Source organism: Cydia strobilella, chromosome 22 (genome assembly GCF_947568885.1).
Source record: "Cydia strobilella chromosome 22, ilCydStro3.1, whole genome shotgun sequence".
NCBI classification, from domain to species: Eukaryota; Metazoa; Arthropoda; class Insecta; order Lepidoptera; family Tortricidae; genus Cydia; species Cydia strobilella.
In genome coordinates, this window is record NC_086062.1 from 5128317 (window position 1) to 5153079 (window position 24763).

At 35.4% G+C, this 24763-nt stretch overlaps 1 protein-coding gene across 4 annotated transcripts in view; it reads right to left on the bottom strand.

Annotated features, from left to right (window-relative positions):
• The window catches only part of LOC134751384 (latrophilin Cirl), a 442038-nt gene that overhangs the window by 152094 nt on the left and 265181 nt on the right, over window positions 1-24763 (bottom strand). For all 4 annotated transcript variants that reach the window (XM_063686745.1, XM_063686744.1, XM_063686743.1 and 1 more), the window contains exon 2: window positions 16375-16734. In XM_063686745.1, coding sequence (XP_063542815.1) covers window positions 16375-16696 — 322 coding nt within the window. In that variant the 5' untranslated portion in view covers window positions 16697-16734. The remainder of the gene's footprint in view (window positions 1-16374; window positions 16735-24763) is intronic.

The following is a 24763-nucleotide window of genomic DNA, read 5'->3' on the forward strand; positions in this document are numbered from 1 at the left end:
GTTTTCAAAAAAATATCTATTAAAAGGTAAGACAAGAAGACGTGCTAATAGAAACCAGTACTTGTAATTTCTATTAGGTAGAAATCTAAATCTACATTTTTGCGACTAAAATCGTTACCGTCCTCTTAAGAGTTTAGTATTGTATTTAACGCGATTATCATAGATGCTGTAATGATGATTAATGTTTAAAAACGATTAACATATTACTACTAATATTAATAATTATGTTTCTTATTTACCCCTTTATTCATAAAACTACAAGCCTCAATAAGTTAATTTAAATTTTATCCCTTTCTTACAATGACAAGTCAAAATGATTAAATGACAGATAAATACAAACTGTTAATACCTAGCTAATTGGGGTTTGTAGCGCGTTTTGAATAAAACCATATGACTTTAAAAATAATAATCAAGTTTCTTTTCGTCACAAAAACTAATAATAATTGTGAAGTGAAAGAATTCCAACTTAAAATTTACCTTAAAATTATTAAAACGTGAATTTTAGATAGTGTCAACTAGACACATCATTAAACTAATGTTCACTCCTTTATTTTACATATTCCTACAAAACTAAATTTCGCTTGTGTGAGACATTATGAATAATATTTAGAACCTTATTTAAAACGACAGGCATATATTATGCATATGAAATTGACAGAAGATGGATTGTAAAATTTTGTTGCTCGATTAGATAATCTAATAAAATTTATCTTACTCGGCTATTATGTCACGGGTTCGAAAAAAAAACTCGTTTAGAAGCTTTAATTAACCGGTTCTACAACTACTGTATGGAGCAAGTATTTAAGACATATTAATCATTGTTATTATCTTAGGCTACCACACATTCTCTCGCAGCACTTTTTTTGTTTGAACGGTATGCTACCATGTGATGTGACGAAATTAATTATAATATAGGTATATGTCTAAGATGAGTAAAAAAATGTCATCTACTTTGACTTATTCCTTATAGCCATCGCTTTTAATTGCTTGGTTTTCGATTCCATTCATCTTATTTTACACTAGCGACCCGCCCCGGCTTCGCACGGGTGCAATGCTGAATACATCTACATATAAACCTTCCTCTTGAATCACTCTATTAAAAAAAACCGCATCAAAATCCGTTGCGTAGTTTTAAAGATCTAAGCATACATAGGGACAGACATCCATCCAGACAGCGGGAAGCGACTTTGTTTTATACTATATAGTGATTTACATATATACTAAATATGCAAATAATGTTGTGTTAAATACATGAAATAACAATCTGATACTTATGATTACTGAGATTTTCGTTTTGAAGTAGCTGGTTTCCAAATTGTATTTGCGTAACGTTCTAAATTTTAATGATAATGGCTCATGGCTAACAAGTTACAAGTTTCAACTGTTACATTACTTTTAACGCACACCACATCATAAATTCACAGCACACATACACACAATTCACAAGAGATAAAATTTCAGCATTCCTCCGACCGCCAACAGAAAGTGCGAAGCCATTAACAAACAGAAAGCATGCTCAAAAAGGCGGCAACTGACCCGTCCCAGCGGGGCCGTTGCAATAAACATGCTCCGCGAAACGGAGCGACGCGTCGGGAGCGTACTATGTTGGAAAATATGGGATTGTGGGGTGATGTAAAGACTTTTTATTGATATCATCAACTTGATTTGCATTTTATACTCATCTTAACGTTTTTCCAGTTGCTTTTTGGAGACATGAATGCGCTTTTAGTAGATAAGCGTTATTTTACATCATGCATGTTGATACAAAAACTAGAATTTCTTTAAAAAAACATAAGATATTGTTGGTACCTTTAGTATTTTTTAAACAGCATGGGTACGTTGACACATGTCATCTCAATACAATAGTGCGAGATTTTGCGTTTTAAAGTTATAAATTGTATGAAGATGTAATGTGTCACCGTTTGAAAAATACAACAGATGCTTACAAAATTGTAATCATGATCGCAACAAATTATGATTTTCCCAGTGAAACGGTTGAGAGACGAGACGGGAACACGCCGAACCCCGTTTAAGTACGTACGAAAATATTATTGTTTCATCATGCGACATGTACATACATGCTCTATAAAATGCGAGGAAGTGCAAGACAAGAGATGAATGTCCTTACAATATCACAGTATCATCATCATTCGCTTGCCCTTGTTCCATTCACTTGGGGTCGGCGCAGCATGTCTTTTTCTTCCATACCTCTCTCTCACCCGTCATCTCACACAGTCCATCCACCTTTTCCTCGGTTTTCCTCTCCTCGTACCTCCCTCCACATTCATTCTTAATACCTTTCTCGTCACATGACTTAACACAATATCACAGTATACACGGCATATAATTATACCAAGGACGGATCCAGCTTTATCAGGGGGGTCACATAGATAAATTCTACTAACTTTTTTGTCGCATGGGGGGGTCGCATGGTCAGATTCTAAGCCCAGCCCAGGGCCCAGGAAGGTCTGGATCCGCCTATGCAACATAAATTCGCACGCAACTACTACATGTCTTATTCCAATCAATACATATATGTCTCTGTCTAACAAAGAGTATTTTTACCAGGTTATCAAAAGGGTAGGGTACCTACCTAACGTTTTTTTGAGTGTACATAATTTTATGTGAGTAAGCATCAGAGGAAATACATTCGAAGAAATTCAATGGATTGTGTGAAATGCCCAATATTGATCCCAAGCCCCCTGTGCCCATTGAGACGTACGGTCTACGTGATGATGATGATGAAAAACAAATTCCAGAGGGGCTACCGCTAAAACCGAAATTAGCAAATTGTGGGGATGTTTCTCTTTTACTCCAATGAAAGCGTAATTAGAGTGATAGAGAAAAAATGCCCGCAATTTGCGAACTTCGATTTTCGCGGTTATAACCCAGAACTCAACACCGTCCAGAAACTCAACAAAAACCTCTTATCCCTCCACCTTTCCCTAATTTACGCTTTTCAAATACAATTCAATAACTGAAATGTAGTAAGTAACCTTTTCTCTCCACTTCAAGCTGAAAGAGATTTTAAAAATTAGGGTGGATTTTTCAATGATAATTATCTATTCTCTAATGTAGGAGCGTTCTTTATTATCTTCAATTAGTCTTCTACGTTTACGTTTATGTCAGTGGGGTATGATTAATATGAAATAGCGGTCAGTATTAATTAAATGAGTTTTCAATCGTTTGCAGAAACGTATTCTAACCCCACGGGGTAGGGCAGCAATAAACGGTTTGAAAAATACGAACTAAGAGTAATTAGGATAGCAACTAAACCTGGTAAGAACTTACTTAATTATTTTATTAATGATCAAAAGATTTTTTGTCTTTTGTAGGGACTTGTATGATTTAGTCCCACAATAAGGACACTGTCATCAATTTTGAAGATATCTACATAAAATACACAGTGCGTGGCGACGAAAGTTTGGAACAAGATGGACCAATCAAGTTAAAGACTCGTCGTCCTCCATGCTTTCTACACGGTCGTCAAAGAGCGGATGATCTGCCTCCACCGGCAGGGCCTGATTTACCCACAGGCTAATAAGGCTAAAGCCTAGGGCGCAAGGTCCAAGAGGGCGCGCAAGGGGGCGCGGCGGCGGCTCTGAGTTGAGACAAGCGGGGGGCGGATATACATAGTCAGCTTAGGCCGATCAGTACTCTCAAGTCAGACCCTGTCCACCGGTTTCTGTCCAAGAAACCGGTGGAGGCAGATCATCCGCTCCAGATGCAACCCTGATACTGACCACGATCCTCAGACATGAGGGACCGACCCGAGACATGAAACTAAATAGTCTCTAGTTCCTTACCCTTAATTACTTGTATACAAACTTTTTCCACATAATTTTGAAATACTTATACATTGTCTCAATACATTCCACAAGCTAAGGCCAGGAAATGAATGCCCAAAAAAAGTTATAGAGGGAAATGCTTGGAACACAATTTTTGCAAGAGCGGATTTATCTCAAAAACTATACAAGATTTCGAAAAACGACTTAATAAAACTTGTAACAAATTAATAATTAAATCTCTTTTTATTTTGTATGTGGCCAAGTCGCTTAGTTTCCGAGATATAATCAAAAATCCGAAAAATGGAACCTTCAAACCCCGCTCTCCCCCCCAGCACCAGGATTACGGCCGGGGACTTTTGATATGTTCACCCCCTAACTAGTCCAAACAAAGCTACGAAGTCAAAAATTGTGTTCCTAGCATTTCCCTCTATACCTTCTTATTGCTTGGCCTACTAGTTAAATGTGTGGTTAGTATATAAAATATTTCTATAATGGACAGTTAATACGCGAATTGTCATCAAACCCCTTTGTCTCTTATAATCTGGCGACCATTATCTCTAGAAACTTCTATTGTCCTGCACGTCATAGTTTTATATCGAATAACTTCTTAAACCCGACTAAGAAAAACCTACCTTAGAGTAAAAGACTTTAGGTTCTTTTTAAAACTGCATGGACAAGTCTTGTCATAGCTTTATATTTATATCCAATATTTTCTTAAACTGCACAAACAAAAAGCTACTTTGCCTTTAAAGGTTTAAGGTGTCTTTTAAAATGGCAACAACAAGTCATTATCGGTAGTTTTCAATTACAGCCCATGTTAGGGTTGTCATCTTTAAATTATATCTCCATAGAGTTCTTTTTTAACATCCAAGTCTGCTTTTTTAAACATAAATTTTTCGATAAAGTCTTTGTTGAATTACCTTGTGCAGGTTATCCTAGAAGGTAATCCATGTTGCCTTTTGACACCTCATTACATCGCTTATTTTGCGAAATGGCTGCAAAATATCACAAGTTACATATTGTTTATCTAACAGCCTCCTATTCTAGTCGGTAGCAACCCTGCTTACGATGCAGGGGGTCCGGGGTTCGAATCCTGTGGTGTCAGCATGGTTGCATTTTGATCACCTATCACTATGCCTGTCACTTTCGCACTTACCTACTTGTTAGAACGTGACAGGCATGGTGACAGGCGATGAAAATGCTACCATGCTAAGCCCGCTGGTAAGGGTATTTATTTGTGTTTATCACAGTTCGTTCCTAAATTATTGATGTAGTATTTAACTACATCTCATTGTCATGTGACAGTACGTATTATAGACCTATCTTTTTTCTATGAAAAAGTGTGACAAGGGGGGAGCGGGTGGGGGAGTCTAAAAATCGAAATTTTGTGTGATGTAATTAATGGACGACTCCTAATTTATTTATTTTACTCGGTGGCAAAGCCAGTGGCCATTTCATCGCCATGTCAAGACATGTCATTATTACTTGTTAAAGGAGATTTATTATTACTTGTTAGAGTTGTTAGACTAACCATTTGCGGTGTTTTCAAGTGAGCGAATTGACAGGATAAGTATGCCTACTTATGTTTTTCACAAAGAAAATTACCATTGGAATCGAGTTGTTCGTTATTTATTGAATTACTGTTTTTACTAAGACATTAAACTTGTCTCGTTAACACTTGTTTTCGTAATGCTAGAAAAATTAAAAAACAGATTAATTCTTTTATAATAAACACCTATCGGCTTCTTCGTCCTACGACTAATTATTTATGTATATGTATAATGAGCACGGATAATTAAAATTCCTGTCAAAATTCCATCCATCTATAGAAATAAGAACAAAATAATGTTCAGAGCCATTCGTCCTTCTGATAAAACAATATCCGCCTACACGCTCGTAATACATCACTACTGAAACATAGTAAAAGAACTAATAGTAGTTTAACTTTCCCATCGCCATTGTGACACAAAATGCAGTTTTCTTAAATTATGTCCTATAAAAACGCCTAAGCATATTAACAAAACAATCAACACCAAATTATCAGTATTACACTTTATGATGTTACACTTTATTAGTCATTCAAGCTTGGCAACAATTACTTTTTAAATTTAAGAGATCCCTAGAAATAAGTTCGCCTTTGTATGACGAATGTTATTTTTCCTGTTTTGTTTTTGGGTTAATCCATTAATTACGTCACACGAATTTCGAGGTTTTTTGGACCCCTCCCCCCTCCTTGTCACACTTGGTCACATTTCGCATCGGCAAATTTGTCCAATAAAGTGTTTTACTGCTACTATTACTTCTCGAACACTGCCCACCTGATTTGGATTCGACGAGCGATCTCGTTTTTAAATTTAATTTATCTAGCTGGAATATTTCATCAAGTGAGAACCAATACTTACTAATTACAAAAAAAAAATGAAAATCTACCTTGATTTATTACCGTACGGCTCACAACTGGCTAACTTGTGTTAGTAATTAGTGAGTTTTGGTTTTCAGCTGACGATTTGTCTGTGTCCAGGACTGGCGTCAATTTTTGTTTTGTATACATGTATTTGATATGTATATAGTCATGTCACCAAGCCCTCAAGTGCTTCAGATTAGATTTGAACCGGCGCCTTCAGCTTTCGCATATATGACACCAAAAATTCCTATATGCCGACGCAATCAGGTGAGATTGCGGTCAAATGCTTAACTTTTTGACATTAAAAATATATATTTAATATCTATTTCAGGTCACAAGGGTACCTACATTGGTTTACTATTGTACCTATTGTATTGTGACCATTTTGACTTGTAACCTTGGCGTTATAAATAAAGTTTTGTATTTGTACATTACTCTTCACAAATCTACTCTGTTAAAAACGCGCTCGAATTCGCGATTTTTCAACACCAGACCTATGTGGCTACCACCAGTTTGGCAATTTGCTTTCTATACATCTCGCTCGCACTAATATGCGAGTACGAGCGAGATGCATAGAAAGTAAGTTACGTTCTCGATAGCGTATATGTCAGTTTTGACACTGTCAGTGACTCATCGTACGGGTACTGACCTATATACGCATTGTACGACCATTGTTGTACAAATACGGAAAAAACTGCAAACAAAGCGTGGCGGATGTACACCTGACGTTTCATTAAAAACTAGGTTGATTCGGATGGAGTTCAACTTTCACTTCAATTAAAAAAGGTTTTGTTTTTGACAATAGAAGAGTTGCATAGAGACCAAGGTCCACTTTGCAATTACAGGGTGTGTAATGTCACTACAAAACGTTTTCCTATGAAAACGTGACGTTAAATTGTAACTTTTTTTCTTAAACATTAACCATCATTCAACGATTTAAAAGTACCTAAATAATTACTTGAGTAATAAGTAAGGGACTATCAGTCCGCCGGACGATATCGGCCTGTCAGTTGTTCGGAACTGTCAAATTTTTGTTCTAACTGACAGGCCGATATCGTCCGGCGGACTGATAGTCAGTGGGCCCCTTTAGATATATAACTACTACTTTACCTTAGCTTTTGAGTTGCTTTTAATAGACATCGATTACTCGGAAAAGCAAAACCTGATTATGTAATTTCACGAAGAGCTAAAAGTGTTAATCTTTTTATATAAAATCTTCTTCTTTATTTTTTATTTTTTTATAAATCTTTTTATTTATTTTTGTGTTAATATTATTATAAATAAATGAGTATGAGTATAGTTAGGTCACTAGAAATTCGCGATGGTTCTAAAAAGGCATGACAGCTAAAAATAAGATAAAGATAGTTTATTATTCAAGTACCTATAGTCATATAACAATGCGCTTATGAACGTCAAAAAGCTACGCCGGCACCAACCCCACACCTCTGCCTCGAGAATATTTAAATGCCCCTCAATTGGACAACTCGGCGGTACACATATTTCCAAAACATTACATCTTATAATTAACATGTATGACGAGTAAATAAGAAAAAAAAAATATTTTAATTACTATAGAATTCATGCAATTACATACAGTAGGTACTTTTCTTTATAGAAATTTGATTTAAAAATATATATGTACATCAAATCATACAAATACTCTACTTTATTATAGTTTCTAGTTTGGATCAGTTTCTGATTCATGCATGTTCGTCTGTCAAGTAGTCCCCGACTCTGTAATAAGCCTTCAACATCAATTACTTTTTTAAGTAATTCTTAAGAGCTGGAAAGGGAAATCAAAGCATCGCACTTGTTATAAAAAACCGGCCAAGCGCGAGTCGGACTCGCCCACCGAGGGTTCCGTACTTTTTAGTATTTGTTGTTATAGCGGCAACAGAAATACATCATCTGTGAAAATTTCAACTGTCTAGCTTTCACGGTTCATGAGATACAGCCTGGTGACAGACAGACAGACGGACAGACGGACAGCGGAGTCTTAGTAATAGGGTCCCGTTTTTACCCTTTGGGTACGGAACCCTAATAATGAATGCATTGTCTAACGAATGAGTTTTGTAATTTACAAGCTTATTTTTATTTCTAGTGTTATAGTTATGGACATCACACATCAGAATTCTTAGTGAAGGAGGCAAGATTCTTAACAACATAAATAATATTAGAATAAATTTAAAAGTGGAAAAATTACTGTCTTGGGTGAGACTTGAACTCACGGCCTCTAAGAACACGGTCACGGTTCACGGTTTACGAAGTGTAACACTTTTACGGTAGATGTCGCTAGGGTCCCCTAGACAAAAGTCCCCCCTTCCCCTAGTGGGAAGATTTGCTGACTATGGATGAGGTCTTAGTGGCTCAGTTGGCAGAGCGCTGGAGTATCGATCCAGAGGCCGTGAGTTCAAGTCTCACCCAAGGCAGTAATTTTTCCACTTTTAAATTTATTCTAAGCTTAATAGCATCGATCGCAGACGTTTCTGCTTGTTAAAAATTAATAAATAATATTATCATAGATGTATTGGGAAGCTACAGTTAATATATTAATTTCTTTGAAAAGTTCTGTTAATGATTCATGCGCTCTTAAGTTATAAAATATAGTCTGTATGTTAGCTGCTTTACCCTAAACCAGAATACCATATGAAAATAGCTTACATGAAAATCTGAAAGCGTGGCGATTGTTCCAGTAGAAATGCCTAAAAATATGAAATGTATGTAACCATCAGGCTGCCAATCCAATTTAACTGTTTATTTTTGCTACTAAAATGGCGATCTAAGTATAGAGGACTGTTCTAAATTTATTTTTAAATGGCTAAATGGTAATTTATTTTATATTTAAGTTACTTCGTATATGATCATATCATATCCACTAACGTAAGAACGAAATAAAGTTATGATTCAAACTTCAGAAAAACACTTACGCTTTTTACATGACTTTTAAGCATCTTTAAACCTTTCCCCAAAATCAAAACGAATTGTAACCCTTTTACCAATTACCAAAATTAGATACCTTTGACCTTTCCATCCCCTCCCAACGCAAAACGAATCTTAAACACAAGGCACAGAGTCGTAATTACTCTGCACCCGTTAACTAGACGATGATGGATGTACGTCCTACGTTCATTAACTGTGATTGCAATTTTCTGAAAAAAGACCTTCTGGTTCATTTTCAGTGTCTGACTTGAGCCCGTTATTGTCCTTTTCTGTTTCTTTTTGATGCCGTTTGCTATCTCTTTCAGTATCTTCAAAGAGCTTTTGTGGCGTAATTTACTTCTTACATTTGTGATATTAGTGAAGTCGGGACTAGAAAAGTTGAATGCAGTTGTAGCTTTAAATGTGAATTCAAAAGCTTAAAAAGTGGCTCTGCTCGGAGTATTCATAACGTTATTATATTTATTTGAACTTTGACGTGAATTTTAAATCAGTTTTGTAACATAATTCGTCCTTCGTACATGTTCTTTAAATTCAATCTTTATACTTTTAACGCGACGTTTTGTCCAAACCTAAACTGTATATTAGAAACCCTATACTTTCCTTCCGAAGTCAGTATAGATGTTATTTCACCCTCTTTATTGTATCATAAGAAAACTTGTTATTACCGGTCATTACCCTGAAAAATATACTGCCTTTTTTCCTTACAAAACTTTTTTTCCGTGCACTAAAAGCACTATTTTTCTTCATGGAACCCATAACCCAATTATCCGAACATTTCGAAATGAAATCTCTTGTCACAACGTGCTTGATAACGTAAACAAGAAAAATGGCCGACAAATGAAGACAAAGGATTGTTAGGATAAAAAAGAACGTATGGCAGATGGCGAGTTGGAAGAATTTTTAGAGCAGTGTGGCAGGCTGAAAATGCTGAAATGTGAAATGGAAAATGATAACATAAAAAAACTACGACGACTTTTTAAATGGATGTAAAGCCTTCGTATGCCACTGCATTTTTTTTTTGTTTGGAAGATCGTGAAAATCTTTGGAAACAGCAAGATGAAATGAAAACAAAAACTTTGTTATTGAAATATTCCCGAGCGACTTAATTAAAGTCTAATTGATATATTATTTACAGTAAATACAATAATGGTTCTAGGTTTTCCGTTCCTAACTTGGTCAAAGGACATTTTTTTTATATGAAATCACATTGAGTAACCATTTGTCTTCGGAGAGTTCTTTAAAAAACAGAAAGTTGAAATTTTAAATGGCTGCCCATTTAAAGGTTACAAACTTAATGGCATAAAAAAAAGAAAACACAATCTTTGTTCATTTTCAAGCCATTTCCATTTCGATTTCGGTCGAAGTTTTGTTGTGAGAACTAATCAGAAGACAAAACAAAATTAACTACTTCTAATGAGGTGTAAATGAAAATACGGCTAGTTTAGCATTAGTTGCCATGGTAACCCTTTTATACACAATGTAGGACAAGAACAAAATAATGTTTGACGTTTTTTTGCGCTCACTGCTTTGGCTATTTGGTGCGCGCTTATAAAAACTCAGTGTTTAAAATGTTAGTACGAAAACATACTTACTGCTGGCACTGATTTAGTTACCAAGAGCAAATCTCACTAACAAACTACATCTTTCCCTAAAGATATGCTAAAGCACTTAAACGGAGAAAACATGACGGCGATATATTTCCATATCAATCGGCCGCACCGTCCAAAAGCTAAATGACTGTAAGAATCCATCCCGGTTTCAATTTATCACCCAGAGATGGCGCTGAATGTATGAATGAATTGAAAGTTAGATTACACAATTTAAATTCCCCCTTCATGCAAAATAGGGACGGAAAGATGAGGTTTGAGGGGGAATACATTATACCGAGGGGGTGAAATATTTACCTCGCGGGAGTTTGGAAGTGTGTTCGGCGGAGCGGCGCAAAATCTTAATGGATTATGGTATGATTGGCCACTCTTACCTGGCGATATTAAGAACGTTTTTTCTCTCTTGATTCTACTATTGGATAGCTAATTAAGAAAAATAACAATTTTTACGCCGTAGACAATCCAAATTGCGTTTTTTCCAAAAGATTTGGTTTTTTCCCTGGATCGATTAGCGAGATGAATGTTGCGATATCAAAGGGGTTTATTTCCGTACTGGTTTTAGTCGAGGCTTGTAAATTATCTTTATTTTGTATTGTGCTCTCGACTTTGTAAGGGTTTAATAGCTTATACTCTATTGTTTTGCGGTGTGTGGACTTATCCTATCACTTTATTAGTTTTTAAAAGATTCTCATTTGATTTTCTAGGCATTATCAGTTGTATTGCAAAATAGCTTTATCTTGTAACAGTTGCGAAAAGTAAAATACTTGAGGTACAAAAGAATCAATAGAGGCCCGTATATTACTGATTGTGTTTCTGCGAGCGTGCAAAAGCTCTACAAATTACTTGTAGCTAATTCGTTGGAACTTTTTTCGTATTTGCTTAGGCTTTAGATAAACTCTGTAGGTAATTAGTAGGATATTTGCAAATAAAAACCCGTATTTTGCGAACTTGTTAATGGATTTTACATTAAGACTTTTTAACACAATCAAGTAGGCGGTATAATAGCGGCTTTCGTGTTTAAAGTACCAATTAGATATATTATGAGGTTTCTAGAAATGGGATCGCTATAGGTAAAATGTTAGGTCCTGTTTATTTGCATTTAGCAAAAACTTTGCAGTGAGTCACTTGGATTTACTAGTCTTATCTTCACTTAGATGACTATGAATCTGTTTTATGCTTTTTAGATGAAAATACTTTCTTCTGTTGAAAAGAAATGTTGAATATTTCTCAGATTTATGTAGCTCGTAAATTTCATTGTTTTTACTTTTAGATTTATTTAAGTTGTCTTTAGACAACGCTTCAGAATAAAAACCGGTAAAAAAACTTTTTTAGGGACATTAATGCTGTTAAGTGGTAGGTACATTATTTTTACATTACTCCTTAATCTGTTTTTTTTTTGCCGACTTGAAGTTTCAAGAGTACTGCCATTATAGTTTAAAAGCAAAAAAGTACAGCTGAATCAGCACCCAAATGCAGAGCAAGATTTAAAATTAGCAAGCCTACGCAAAACAAAGCTTGCCCCATTTATCGTGATTAACACGAGGTTGATTAAAAAATTACGATTATTAGATACTAAGAATAGCCTTGTCTGTCGAAACGGAACCAATACGTTAACTTTTACAAATTAGCGCTGAATTTGCGCAAGGCATGTTTTCAGAATACAGGTTAGACTAGTCGTAAAAAATGAGTCACCCAATGACCCAAAAGGAGTTGGCAGGATGATAAGGAATATCTCCTTATACCTCCCTACTATGTAATCTCTACTAATATTGTAAATGTAAAAGTTTGTGTTTGTTGACCCGCTGAACCAGTTTAGATGAAATGTGATATGATGATGATGGACCCGAGGATGGACATATGATCGTTTTTATCAATCATCATCATGCCACGCAGACGAACTCGCGGGCATACACTAATAGTCCAAAATATGGCTATATATAACTGACAGGAAAATGCACTAAGCCGTGACGAAAGAGATGGGATGCTTTTATCCAGCATTTTGTCTCCATCTACACTTGGTTGAAAAGGCTTGTCCCAATGTCCCAGCAGTGGGACATTTATAGAGTAAAAATATGAAGTTATACGCTTGGTTAATAGATAATTGGGCCTAAGTATAAACCCAAATAACCAATTTTCTCGTCGCAAAAAATAAGTTGAATGTACTGAGGAAACCTCTTAAAATGTATCGTTTCCATTATAATAATCAAACAATTTGAATCTAACAAAAGAAAATGGCGGCTGTTTGTGCTCGTTGTTTATTTTGATGTTAACATAGTCTTAGTACCTTGCCGTTTTAACGGAATTCACATACGCATATACAATGTGCTGTATGTGGTGAGTGTGAAAAGGTTTCAACTTACACACGTGTCAGTAAGTTATTAGAATTCGGATTCAATGAACTATATGCCTTGGAAAGGGCTGATTTGCGTTGAAAATTATAATATGTAGATGACAGCGTGCTCGAAATAAAAATTAAGAAAACACATAAAATAAACATGTTTTTGTACATGATTGATTATCTTGTCAAGGGAGATTTATTTCGAAATCACCGCCTTCGTTTCTCATACTTTAATGTAAACAAATGTTTCGACGATTCACAAAGAGTAGCTGATTTTACCGACTTCTCTTTTTTTTCTCTTTGTTTGAGCTTTATCCAATTCAATTTCACTAGGCTTAATCCACTTTATGACGTAGCATTTTATTCTGACTACAGTTTCGTGGAAAAATGCAAAATATCCTTCTATATTAGGGCTGATACAGACGGACTGCAATCCGACTGCAATTTTAAAACTAACTGCACGCCGTCTGCACGTCAACTGCAACGTGAGCGTGCAGTTAGTATACAAGTTGCAGTCGGGTTGCAGTTCGTCTGTACCGGCCCTTACTCCTTGTAGTCTGTTTTATAGAAATTCCTACTAATATCATAAATGGAAAGTAAATATGTTTGGCTGTCTGACTGTTACCTCTTCACGCTTAAACCGCTGAACCGATCTCGATGAAAATTCGTATGGAGATTGTTTGACATAGGATAGTTATTGTCAATCATCATTCATCATTGCACACAGACGAAGTCGCGGGTAAAAGCTATAAGTAGTATATGTTATCTAGCACATAATAGTAATACTAGTAATCCTTGTAGCTTACTCAGCATACTTATGAGGAAAATTTTAACTTAAGATTCGTAGTGGTTTAAACAATTCTACCTACATGGTTTTGTCTCCTTTTACAAGCCTTTCCTAACCTCCATTTTCCCTACTATTTTCTCCATACGAATGCATGTTATTTTACGAGATAGTTCACTATCCCACTGAGTTCTGTATTACTGAAAATCCTAGCTAAAAACCCATAGGTGTGTATGTATCATGTAAGTGCTTTTTTTGATAAAAAAAACTACTACTTCTGCCTAAGTGCGCAACAGCTCGTATTTTTTCGAAAACTGAGCTAAAACGAATACAAGCCTGCCCTTACTAAGCGATTTCAATACATACTTTACTCACGCAAGTGTATTTTAGTTCCAGCTATCAAGTTAAATCCTTCTTCCACAAACGTACATTCGCCCGTACTATAGCAACTTACGTCTTTCTTGCCCTAAAACTTTCAACTCCGTACAATGGGAACTTACGTCCTTTTGGCTCGGAAATTTACAAGTCGATACTAAGGGAAGATACGCCCTTTTAACTCGGATCGCGGTTTACATGTTAGATATAAGACGTTTTAACGCTGAAAGGCTGATTTATGAGCATTTGGAGGAAACAGTTTTGTGCTTTGCAGTGGGTTAACCGTATACTACTCGTTTTAAAAGATAAAGCTACCGTTCGAAGGTAGATACAAGTCAGATCAGAGTTATTTAAGAACGTTATTTTCAGTACCGTAGATATAGCTATTTGTTAGGTACTGCATGTAATAATTTAAACGCCAAAAGGCACAGTACGTTTTCTCTTAATCATATTTGAATGTAATTCCAATTTCATGTTATATTCGCAAGAAAATATTGACAATTCAGGTTTATTTGTTATCCGTAATTAACTTTGTAGGTCAAGAAGCGCTGGTGGCCTAGAGGTAAGAGCGTGAGACTTGCAATCCGGAGGTCGCGGGTTCAAAACCCGGCACGTACCAATGAGTTTTTCGGAACTTAGGTACGAAATATAATTTGATATTTACCAGTCGCTTTTCGATGAAGGAAAACATCGTTAGGAAACTGGACTAATCCCAATAAGGCCTAGTTTACCCTCTGGGTTAGGTCAGAGGCAGTCGCTTTCGTGAAAACTAGTGCCCACGTCAATTCCTGGGATTAGTTGTCAAGCGGACGCGGACGCCAGGCCCATGAGCCGTGGCAAAATGTTGGGACAATGCGAGGAAGATGATGATCAATTAACTTTGTAGATCAGAAATAACATAACTGTTTGACCTTCAATTTTCTTTATTTTCCTAACCAGAATCAATAACTGAACTGAACTCCCTACCTTGGTTATTTCGTTCGCTTTAAACGATTAAGTTTCAATAATATGATACAAAATAACGCAACTAACGCAAGGTTTACTCAAGGGACTACATTATAGGGTTCTTCAAAAAAGGAGTGTACAGTACCCTGTACCCTCCAGTACCCTGGAGTTGCAGGCGTCCATAGGCTGCGGTGACCGCTTACCATCAGGCGGGCTGTATGCTTGTTTGCCACCGACGTGGTATAAAAATAAACACTTCTGGAAGCCAGATCGAGATCAAAGAGCCAACTAATCCATCCATCTTAAGACGCCTACACTGCCTTTTTCATTACGCGCAGTGAGTAGATGATATATAGGTACCTATACCTATATACCTAAACTCATGTGAAACTAATGTCATTGAATAAAATGGTACCTACACGATTAGTCACTAACCACAATTATCATAACCCCTTTTTTGTTTCGTATTCATAAATTTCACGGTTAAAGTTCTTTGTGCGATTTCAAGTAAATTCGCACTCCAACCTAAGCCTTTGTACAAGTTCTGTGATCTCAGAATCTTCGTTTTCATTAATTAGTCATTTAAATCGTAGTTTTCCTTGTGTATTGTGTGGTTGACAATTTGATTTCAAAGAGCTGTTGGTACTTGGTAGAACAGCGGGGGTTTCTATTTGTTGTTGATTCCGTTTCCGATGACGAATGTTTCGAGTACTTAGAAACAAAAACGAAACTTCTTGTTATTCTTCTTACATTCAGTAAGAATTCTTAGATTCAGGAAATCAATTTGACGATTGGTTCTATCCAATAGGTATACGTAGAGCTTAAATCAGATGACACGTTGCAGATTAATGTGGTGCAAACTGTTAGTCGTAAAAATCCATCTTACTAACCTAACTTTCTAATTTCTGTAACGGTTAAAACTCCTAGAATTCGCATGTTGGTAATGACAATTTACGAGTCTAGAACTAATGTAACATGGCTAAGCATTTCAATCACAAATAAAAAAGCAATCACGGAAAATTTATCACTTAAAGAAATTTAGAAGTCCGCCTCTTTTTTTATTAAGAGGCTAGCTTAGCCTAAGGTGCATCCACACCGCACCAACTTTTGTGGAGCAACACTGTGCAATACGGTAACATTAGATAGTTACCTGATGTAGCAGTAACATATTCTATTCTAACAAATACACTCACCTGCACTCCTCGCTTCAGCCGGCAGTCTATCCATAAACAGCATCAAACACAACACAAACACAATTGTTTTAAACCTAAAGCACCAGCCTCTTCGATACCTTTCCCACACATTATTGCTACAACTAACATCTTCCCCAAAACTATTATTGTCTAATTTACTATTATTGCTAAACACATCTCTTTCTTCGCCTCCTCTATCTTCTAGTAATGATTTGATATCTTGTAGGCTTTTACTTTTGTTTGTTATAGTCTTTTCTAATGGTTCTGTGTCGTTCCAAATCATAGTTGGTCTTGGCTTTGTGCCGAAGTTAGTGATTTGCATTTGTGATGTCAAATCGCCGCATATTGGTATGGGCTCATCTGAAAAGAAAGAAATATATATTTTAATTGGGAATGAGATAATAATAGTTATATGAGGGAAGCTGAGAAATAAAAGATACACGCCTATCCTACTTAAAGGTGCATCCACACCGCAGTCAACTTTTGTGGAGCAACTGTAGAGCAACACTGTACAATAGTAAATAACTAGGTAAGTTGCCTAATGTAACCGTGCTGCACAGTGTTACTCCACCAAAGCTGCTGTGTAGATGCACTTTAACGTTATCCCATCAAAAACTAGATTTTCAGAATATAAAATGCTGCAGGTTTTAAAATAGCGAAATATTAAATCCAAAAAATGCATTCTAAAAACAGGATAATCGGTTAATCCATGTTTTGGCTTCAATTCACAATTTTATTTCATTTCCCCAATGCTGTTTACCAATGTTACATAATAAAGTTTCCAACCCCATTCGTAATACACGGATAGAGTTAAAAAGCAATATTCATTTTCAGGCAGTCCTTGTTGTAAAATCTACTCGACCAATTTAATAAGGGTCCGTTTCCATACAATGTTATTAGCAATCAGTTACCTTCTTAAGTCAACCGGATTATAATTTTTTCGCTATTTCGGCATTGGTCCCATAATAAAAGTTATTCAGTATTACCTATAAAGTCACTACGCAGAGTATGGTTGGTGGTTAAAATTTCACCCTGTATATTGAGCAACGTAGGTAAGTCCTTATCTTATATACCTATAGAATGACTTGTTAAGCATGCACTTTAAATGCTATTCAGGCTTTAGGTCGCTCCAACGAGTCTAGACTTGGCTAATGAGCTCGTTACGTAAATCGATGCCTTCGAATGATCGATCTGACGTCATCTTTATGATAATGATCCTGTCTTCAATTAAAATAATAATAGTAAAACGGCTGATATGCACAACTATAAATAATAATATAAACAAACAATGTCTCCAACGAATAACTCCTTATTTTACGTAAATAATAATCGCTCAATTTTGAAAAAAAATTCACATTACCTACTCAACATTTTGAATGAAAGAGATCGCTCTGCTTTAATGAGTCCGCCTGTTGTTTGCCTATATGCATTGTTTTAATTGGTAATCATTTGTTATTTTCTTAAACTATACTTATACTTTTATCGAGTAGTCAAATAAAGAGTAAGTATTCTATTTTCCATGTTTACACTCGTATCGGATAAAAATGTACATATAAATATTTATATTTGTTTTACTCGGACACAACTACAGCTCATAAATATTTTAACCATGACAAATTTCTGCAGCAGTAGACCCAAATTTTCAAATACCTAGTTAGTTAGTTTCATTTAAAAATACAAGCAAGTTGGCTAGTCATCGAATAGACACAAAGGTAAATAGCTTAAACATTTGTGTGCCCGGCTCGCCTAATTTTCAGTAAATTAAGAAACATTCCTTGAGCACATGACAAGAAAAATCTGAAATGCCTACAAGTATTATTGACGCGCCACTGATATACACCCGCTATAAGTAAGTGGCTTAAACGTGTGTGCCATGACGCAGGTGCCGCGCCGGGACGCGGCCATTATTGCCGCTGTCGGCTTGATGAATTGCTTATTAGATTGTCATCACCAGCAACACCTTTTTTAGGTAATAAGGTTGCCAAATTGAAAGCTTGTCTATGGTTTTTTTTTTATCTTTTTTGTATGTATGTAAACACTTTATTGTACATAAGACAGATTACAAACACAACAAAAGAACAAAAATATATACAATGTATAAAGGCGGACTTACTTGTTTTTACTGAATGGAATTCGTGCCTCCAAAATTCCCTCAAATGTATCAGATACTTGGTAATAATTCTTTAAACGGTTTGAAAATTATCCTTAATTATTTTTAAATTGTATCTAGAAAATTGTATTGTATTGTATAATTATGAAAATTGTGTTGTTATTTTCCATAACAAGCATTAATCAAACAGTATTATAATATCCGCAGATTATTAAACAAAAACAAAACCCACCCAACTCCAAGCCACTGAAACACGTAAAAGGACCGACAGTGCAACAAGAACAATGCGAAGTCCAGCGTTCGAGTCCCAGGTGCGGGCCGGACTAGCGGGCTCATTAATCTTCCAGTGCAGGTAAAAACATAGGTATAGATAGTGCTTATAGCACTAAACTGGAATGCTAGCGTGTGAGAAACTGCTAAATGAATCTAGGGTCACTACCAATTCAATTGGATGCCTTTGGGATTGTTAACTGGCCCATGGTTTCAAAAAACTTCGATTCTTACCTTATTGAAGTTGTTGAGGAATTAGTTTAGCTATTATGTATTTATTTTAAAACTTTATTGCGCGATATATAATTGTACAAAAGGCGGACTTAATGCTTTAATGCATTTTCCATTCAAACAATCACTAATCAACCATTGGGTCAAACAGAATCTTGCAGTTAGTGCAGGATCTTAGCAACCGACTTATAACCACGATGAATATGCCGTGTTTAATAATACAACGTTCATAGTTTTAGGCACATAAAACATACAAATCGAATAATGAAACTTTTTTACTGGTTTCCTTCACAGGATTATCAATATCGGGGATATTGGATCATACTCATACGCATATTCAACGTCAAGCTATACACACAAATCATATTAATTTTCAAGAGCGTGGCAAACATACCATTAAGTTGTATTGTTATTAAATTGTTATACAGCTTGAGAACAATTAACGGGCATTTATGGTATTGTTCCGTTATTAAATTTTGAAACTTTTGAAATTGTTCAATCCCACGAACAATCCGCCATTATTCACTAAACGCGCCAAAAACAAAACACCGAAATTGTCAAATTTATCCCCAACAATACGTTTACGAGTAATAAAATTGTTGCAATGGCCGATAACTCACGACACCTGCGAAGGATCCCATGACGAAGTTCAGCTGAACTCAGTCCTTGGGGGACCGAAACAATTTTCAGTAACGGCCTCTTACAGGTAGCCGGTCCGAGAAAATTCCCTGAATGCTGCTGAGAAGTAATAGTTGTAACTAAGTTTGTAAGTTATGTCGCTTAGGTCCTTATGTTGAAAGCATTGCGCATAGAAATATCGGTAGCACGTGAGCTTATCTTTGACATAGTTGGGAATGGGATGGGTTGGTGGAGGAATTTAAATCGGACGTTCTACTATTTTAGTTGAAATGTTTACAATCGTTGTGCTTTTGACAATGTAATTTAGGACGAACTGTTTAGCGGGTTCGACAATTTTATTGCCTCGGAAAGTTAATTTCGTATTTGCCGGGTCAAGATGTTTACTTTTCTTATTTGTATATGAGTTAATGTAAAAGTTTGCTGATGATCTTGAGATTTTTATAAGATCTGTACTTTACAAAAATTTATTACATCTTTTTGATAAAGTAATCCATTGGCAAACTATCTATTCGGTACGTAAATATTTACATAAATACCAGTTGATGTATTCCTGTTGACAGTTAATCCATTACCAATCTAATAAAAGTAATCAACAGAGTGCCTCGCCATGCGAATCTATAGTCCTACTTTCAGTACCGAACAACACTAACTAGTTTATTTATACGAAAGTTCATCTAAGATGTTAAGTACATTTTGATACTAAATTTACTCTCAGTTTAGTAACCTGCTGGTCGTCTGTCTGCCCTTTCACCCTCAATCGACTTAATGTAATGAAAATAAACTTGTAGACAAAACAAATAATGAGTAAGTTTCTTTTTGATCATTGTCGCCTGTTAACTCAGAAAACCAATACTTTGACTTCAGGTCCATTAGTTGCGAAAAGACCGTTATAATTACTGCAAAGTTGGAACTATTCACTTTGAATTCAATATTTCGACCTAGTCTCTTGTATCTTACAGAAATCATTTTACTTTTATCATACATTTATTAGTTTTGTTTTGTTCGAAGAACTCTAATATCAGGAATTATAATTTTGAGACTCGAGATTCAATAAATTGTCCAATTACATTACATCATAGCAAAACAAATGGATGTATCTGAATTTCTACTTAAGGGTTTAAAATAATAGCTTCCGGAATACAAATCGAATTAAATTTAAACAAGTGCCAACGTAAGAAACAGAAGAAATATAAGCAGTCATTAATCTAAACAATCCTTGGTCCATCCTGCCCGGGGGAGCCCAGGTGCTCAGCTTGACGGATTGTTTGTTTTGCGCTGGCTTGTTTTCGGATGGTATTCCACTGCAAATTTTGCAAGGGGATTTTAGAATACGTGTGGAAAGATAAATTTAAAGGTTGCATTGTAGAAAGATGTTGAAAATGGGGAGGGTAATCTCCACTGGGAAACCTCGACGACAGAATCGGATTATTAACAAGATAAATGAGGGAATAGATAAAAATGAGTTGCGGTGGACAATGGTAGTTAAGAAGATGAAAATAGAACTACAGCCTCTAATTAGGTATGTGTCACCTTTAAGATCATGATTAGAGGACGATTAAGTACATAAAATATATTTTAATCCTTAAATAATGTAATCAAAGAGACAGGAATCACTCCTGATCTTAACTATTTAATGAAAATACTTTCGAAATATTAAAAAAAAAAACATTAAATCATACATGTATAATAGCATTACCAACATTAAAAATAAAAGCAAACAATAAAGAGAATTTCTTCACAGCTTTGCGTTGAAGATTTAATGTGGAACAGGATACATTTATTTACGACCTTATGGAGAAGTGTTATAAATGTTGTCAAAACATAAAGAGAAGAATCACTTGTATTAAAAAAAGGCCATAACGCAACAGTGGATACAAACACAAAAAATGAAATTAAAGATACGAGAGCAATCGTTAGTGCCGCCTTAATTACTCATTGCGCATTGCATTTTATTAATAGGAATCTTAATGGGTCTGGTCACATCGTGTTTGGTTATGTGTATGGGTTGTTTAGCTTAAGGGCCGGGCTAGTTATGTCCAAGCTAAATTTAGAAGTGGTCGGGTGGAATGGACCCACGCTCGTAGTTCCTGAGGCGACTCGCAAGTCATAAGAGTAAGCGAGTAAGTGTTAAACTTCTCTTCTTCTCGGCGATCTTTGAGGTGACATTTTGTAGACATCACATGAACAGAAATAGGATTAGAATTAGTCATAGATATTTAGAATGAGTATTACTCACTAGTTAGGCAAAAACTTGAGGAACAAAAGAATGCAGGTTTATCGATACTGATTAATCATACTTACATGGTTAAATTGGTCATGTATAAAAGCAAAAGTTCATTATCCTTTAAATGGTTAATTTTAGATTTCTAGGTAGAGTATTACCTACAAATTTACAATTATATACAGATATAGGCATACTATCTCCTTTCCGCGACTTCATCTGCGTGTAATGATAATTATGGTTGAAAAACTATCTTATGTCCTTCAACGGGCCTCGAACTATGTCCATACCAAATTTAATCTAAATCGGTGAAGAGTTAACAAACAGACAGTTACTCTCGCATTTAAAACATTAGCCGGGATATAATGTGCTGTGCAGAAAACTTCCTAATTTTCCAAAGTAAAAGAGTTTATCCTGCATACTATATTACAATTCGCTTGTAACTTGACCCTGAGAGCAACAGTCATGTTTTGCAGGGTAAAATTTCAAAGCCTTAAACGTGTCAGCCCTATTTTGTAGACAAACGAGCATAGTGCCTGCGAATCGTGGTTAAATCTCTAGAATGCCGTGTCCTACATGCGCAGGCATTTGTAGAAATTCTTTGAAAAAGGAAAAGGTGTCTATTTTGTTGTAACCTTTTTCTTAAACGCTCTCACTTACGTACAGTAAGTGAATAATTTTAGATGAAATCTTTTACGCCTACTATTATAAATGCAAAAGTACCTACCTGTGTCTGGCTGTCACGTTTACACCGCTGAACCAATTTAAATGAAATTTAGTATGGAGATAGTTTGAGTTCCAGTGATATACATAAGTTTTTATCACGAAAGTCATCATTTGACGGATATGTGGCAGAAGCTATTACATAGTACAATAAACACATACAAATATTAGTTGATAAATTTGGTATTGAATCTCCATATACATATCCGATAAGATTTCCATCGTATATTTCTATAAAATCTCTTCATTTGAGACGCTGAATTTCAAGAAGTCCCGGCAACCGATAATGGAAGCTATTGATACCTCATTTCCTATTCGAAATTTGATAGGGACCAAGATCTAACCATTGCCGGTGCCTAGGCAATGAAGAATCGGAGATAGATGAAAATGGAATAGGATTTATTCAAATTTAGGTACCTTTTGAAGTTAACATAAAACTAAAAGTTAAATAGGTAAATACAAATACAAGATCTTAGGACAAAGCTTACTTATTAAGTTTAGGGTAAGATAATAAACAAAGGACACAAGAAAACTTTTGGCATTAGATCCCTGACAAATGTTGCAAACAATATTTTAAGAGTATTAGCAAGTATGTTCCAGGCTTTGAAGTAGTAAGAACTTGAACTAGGACATGTAAATTATTCTATCCTAGCTTCTTCATAGAATAGCGAGCAAATAATTTTAAGAAGTAAATTACCATGGGAATAGAGAGTAACTTCCCTTTAACAAAGATAAACGTGTTTCAAATGATGATTTCTGAGAATCAGGCTTCAAAATTTTCTATAAATACACATATATATGGGTCTATTGAACCTTAATATAATTAGAAAACATGTTCAGTTTCATTAATCATAACCTATTTATATTATAACAAAATAATGAATTACGTGTTTGTCAAAACTTATCGTAACAAAACAGTTAACGCTAAAATTTTCACAAAATCTATATTGAAATGTCCTATCAAGTAAGCACTAACTCTATAAGACAATTTGGTAAATGCAGTAAAATCGAGGTATTGAGCGGTGTGAAATTTTCATACCTACAGTTAAGTGCTTTCGCGGTACTGGAATTGTGTTTACACATAAAAGGTCGTATCCTTATAGAAAACTCACTCTTTATCATCCATTTAGAGAAGAATACCTGAATTTAGTCCCTGTAAAAGATCTATCTAGGCCTCAGTGTCGCTAGTATTATACAGACACGCTACAGTATAGGTGATTAGGAACTTAATGGACTTAAAACTTTTGAAGGCGAGTTGAATTTAAGTTGTATTTAGATTTAAAGCTTTAAAGAACCTAAGGCCACGAAATAATATCGTGAGCTCATTTCCTTAAGCACTGAACGAGGATAATTGTATGTAGAAATGTATTTACCAAGAAACATATCTCCAGCAAGTCAGTGGAAGTAATTTTAAAAAATAATTTCAGACAAAAGATATGCGCGAACGTAAATTCGTACTTAATAATTCCCTCAATATTAGCATTTAACATTCAGTCATTCGATAAAAATATATTTTCGATTTTAATAACCCAAGCTATCCGACATGCAAATTCTTTACTCAAAGATACTAATTTCAGATAAATTGTTATCGCGTTCATATAAAAACTGTAATTAAAGCGAACTGAATTAATCATTAGTTTTCAAGAAAAAGGGCGCATCTGTTGGAGTTTACAATCATATACAAACTTTTCAGCTCTAATCCTTTAAGATAAAGTTGGAAATCGTGTAGATGTTTATGACCTTGAGGATGCAGAGGTCCTTTAGGTTGGTTGTAAAATAATTGATGTGAAGGTGTGACGAAGCGGTAGGTATCACGCCACCTCTTCATAAATCTTCGTGAAGTAGAAAATAGAACAGCCGTAAACATTCCGGTGGAAACCGGTTTAGAAATTTCACAAAAAGGGCGTAAGTGATAATATTGCATGTATAAAAGTTGGTCATTTTGTAGAAGGGGAAAGAAACATTAAGGTTCCTAAATTAGCAATAGAAGTGTTGAAAAGTATCGCTTTGTTCGAACATGTCACGGACTTAGGTAACATTAACAAAAATCACTATCTCTGTTGGGAGTTGTTGTACCCTTTTATATGTATTTTATTGCTAACTGATTAAAAGTCGATGCACTACATCAAAAAGCAAACTTGATAAGTCCCCAATAAAGATAATTACTTAGCTAAAACATATACTTACAATACTCG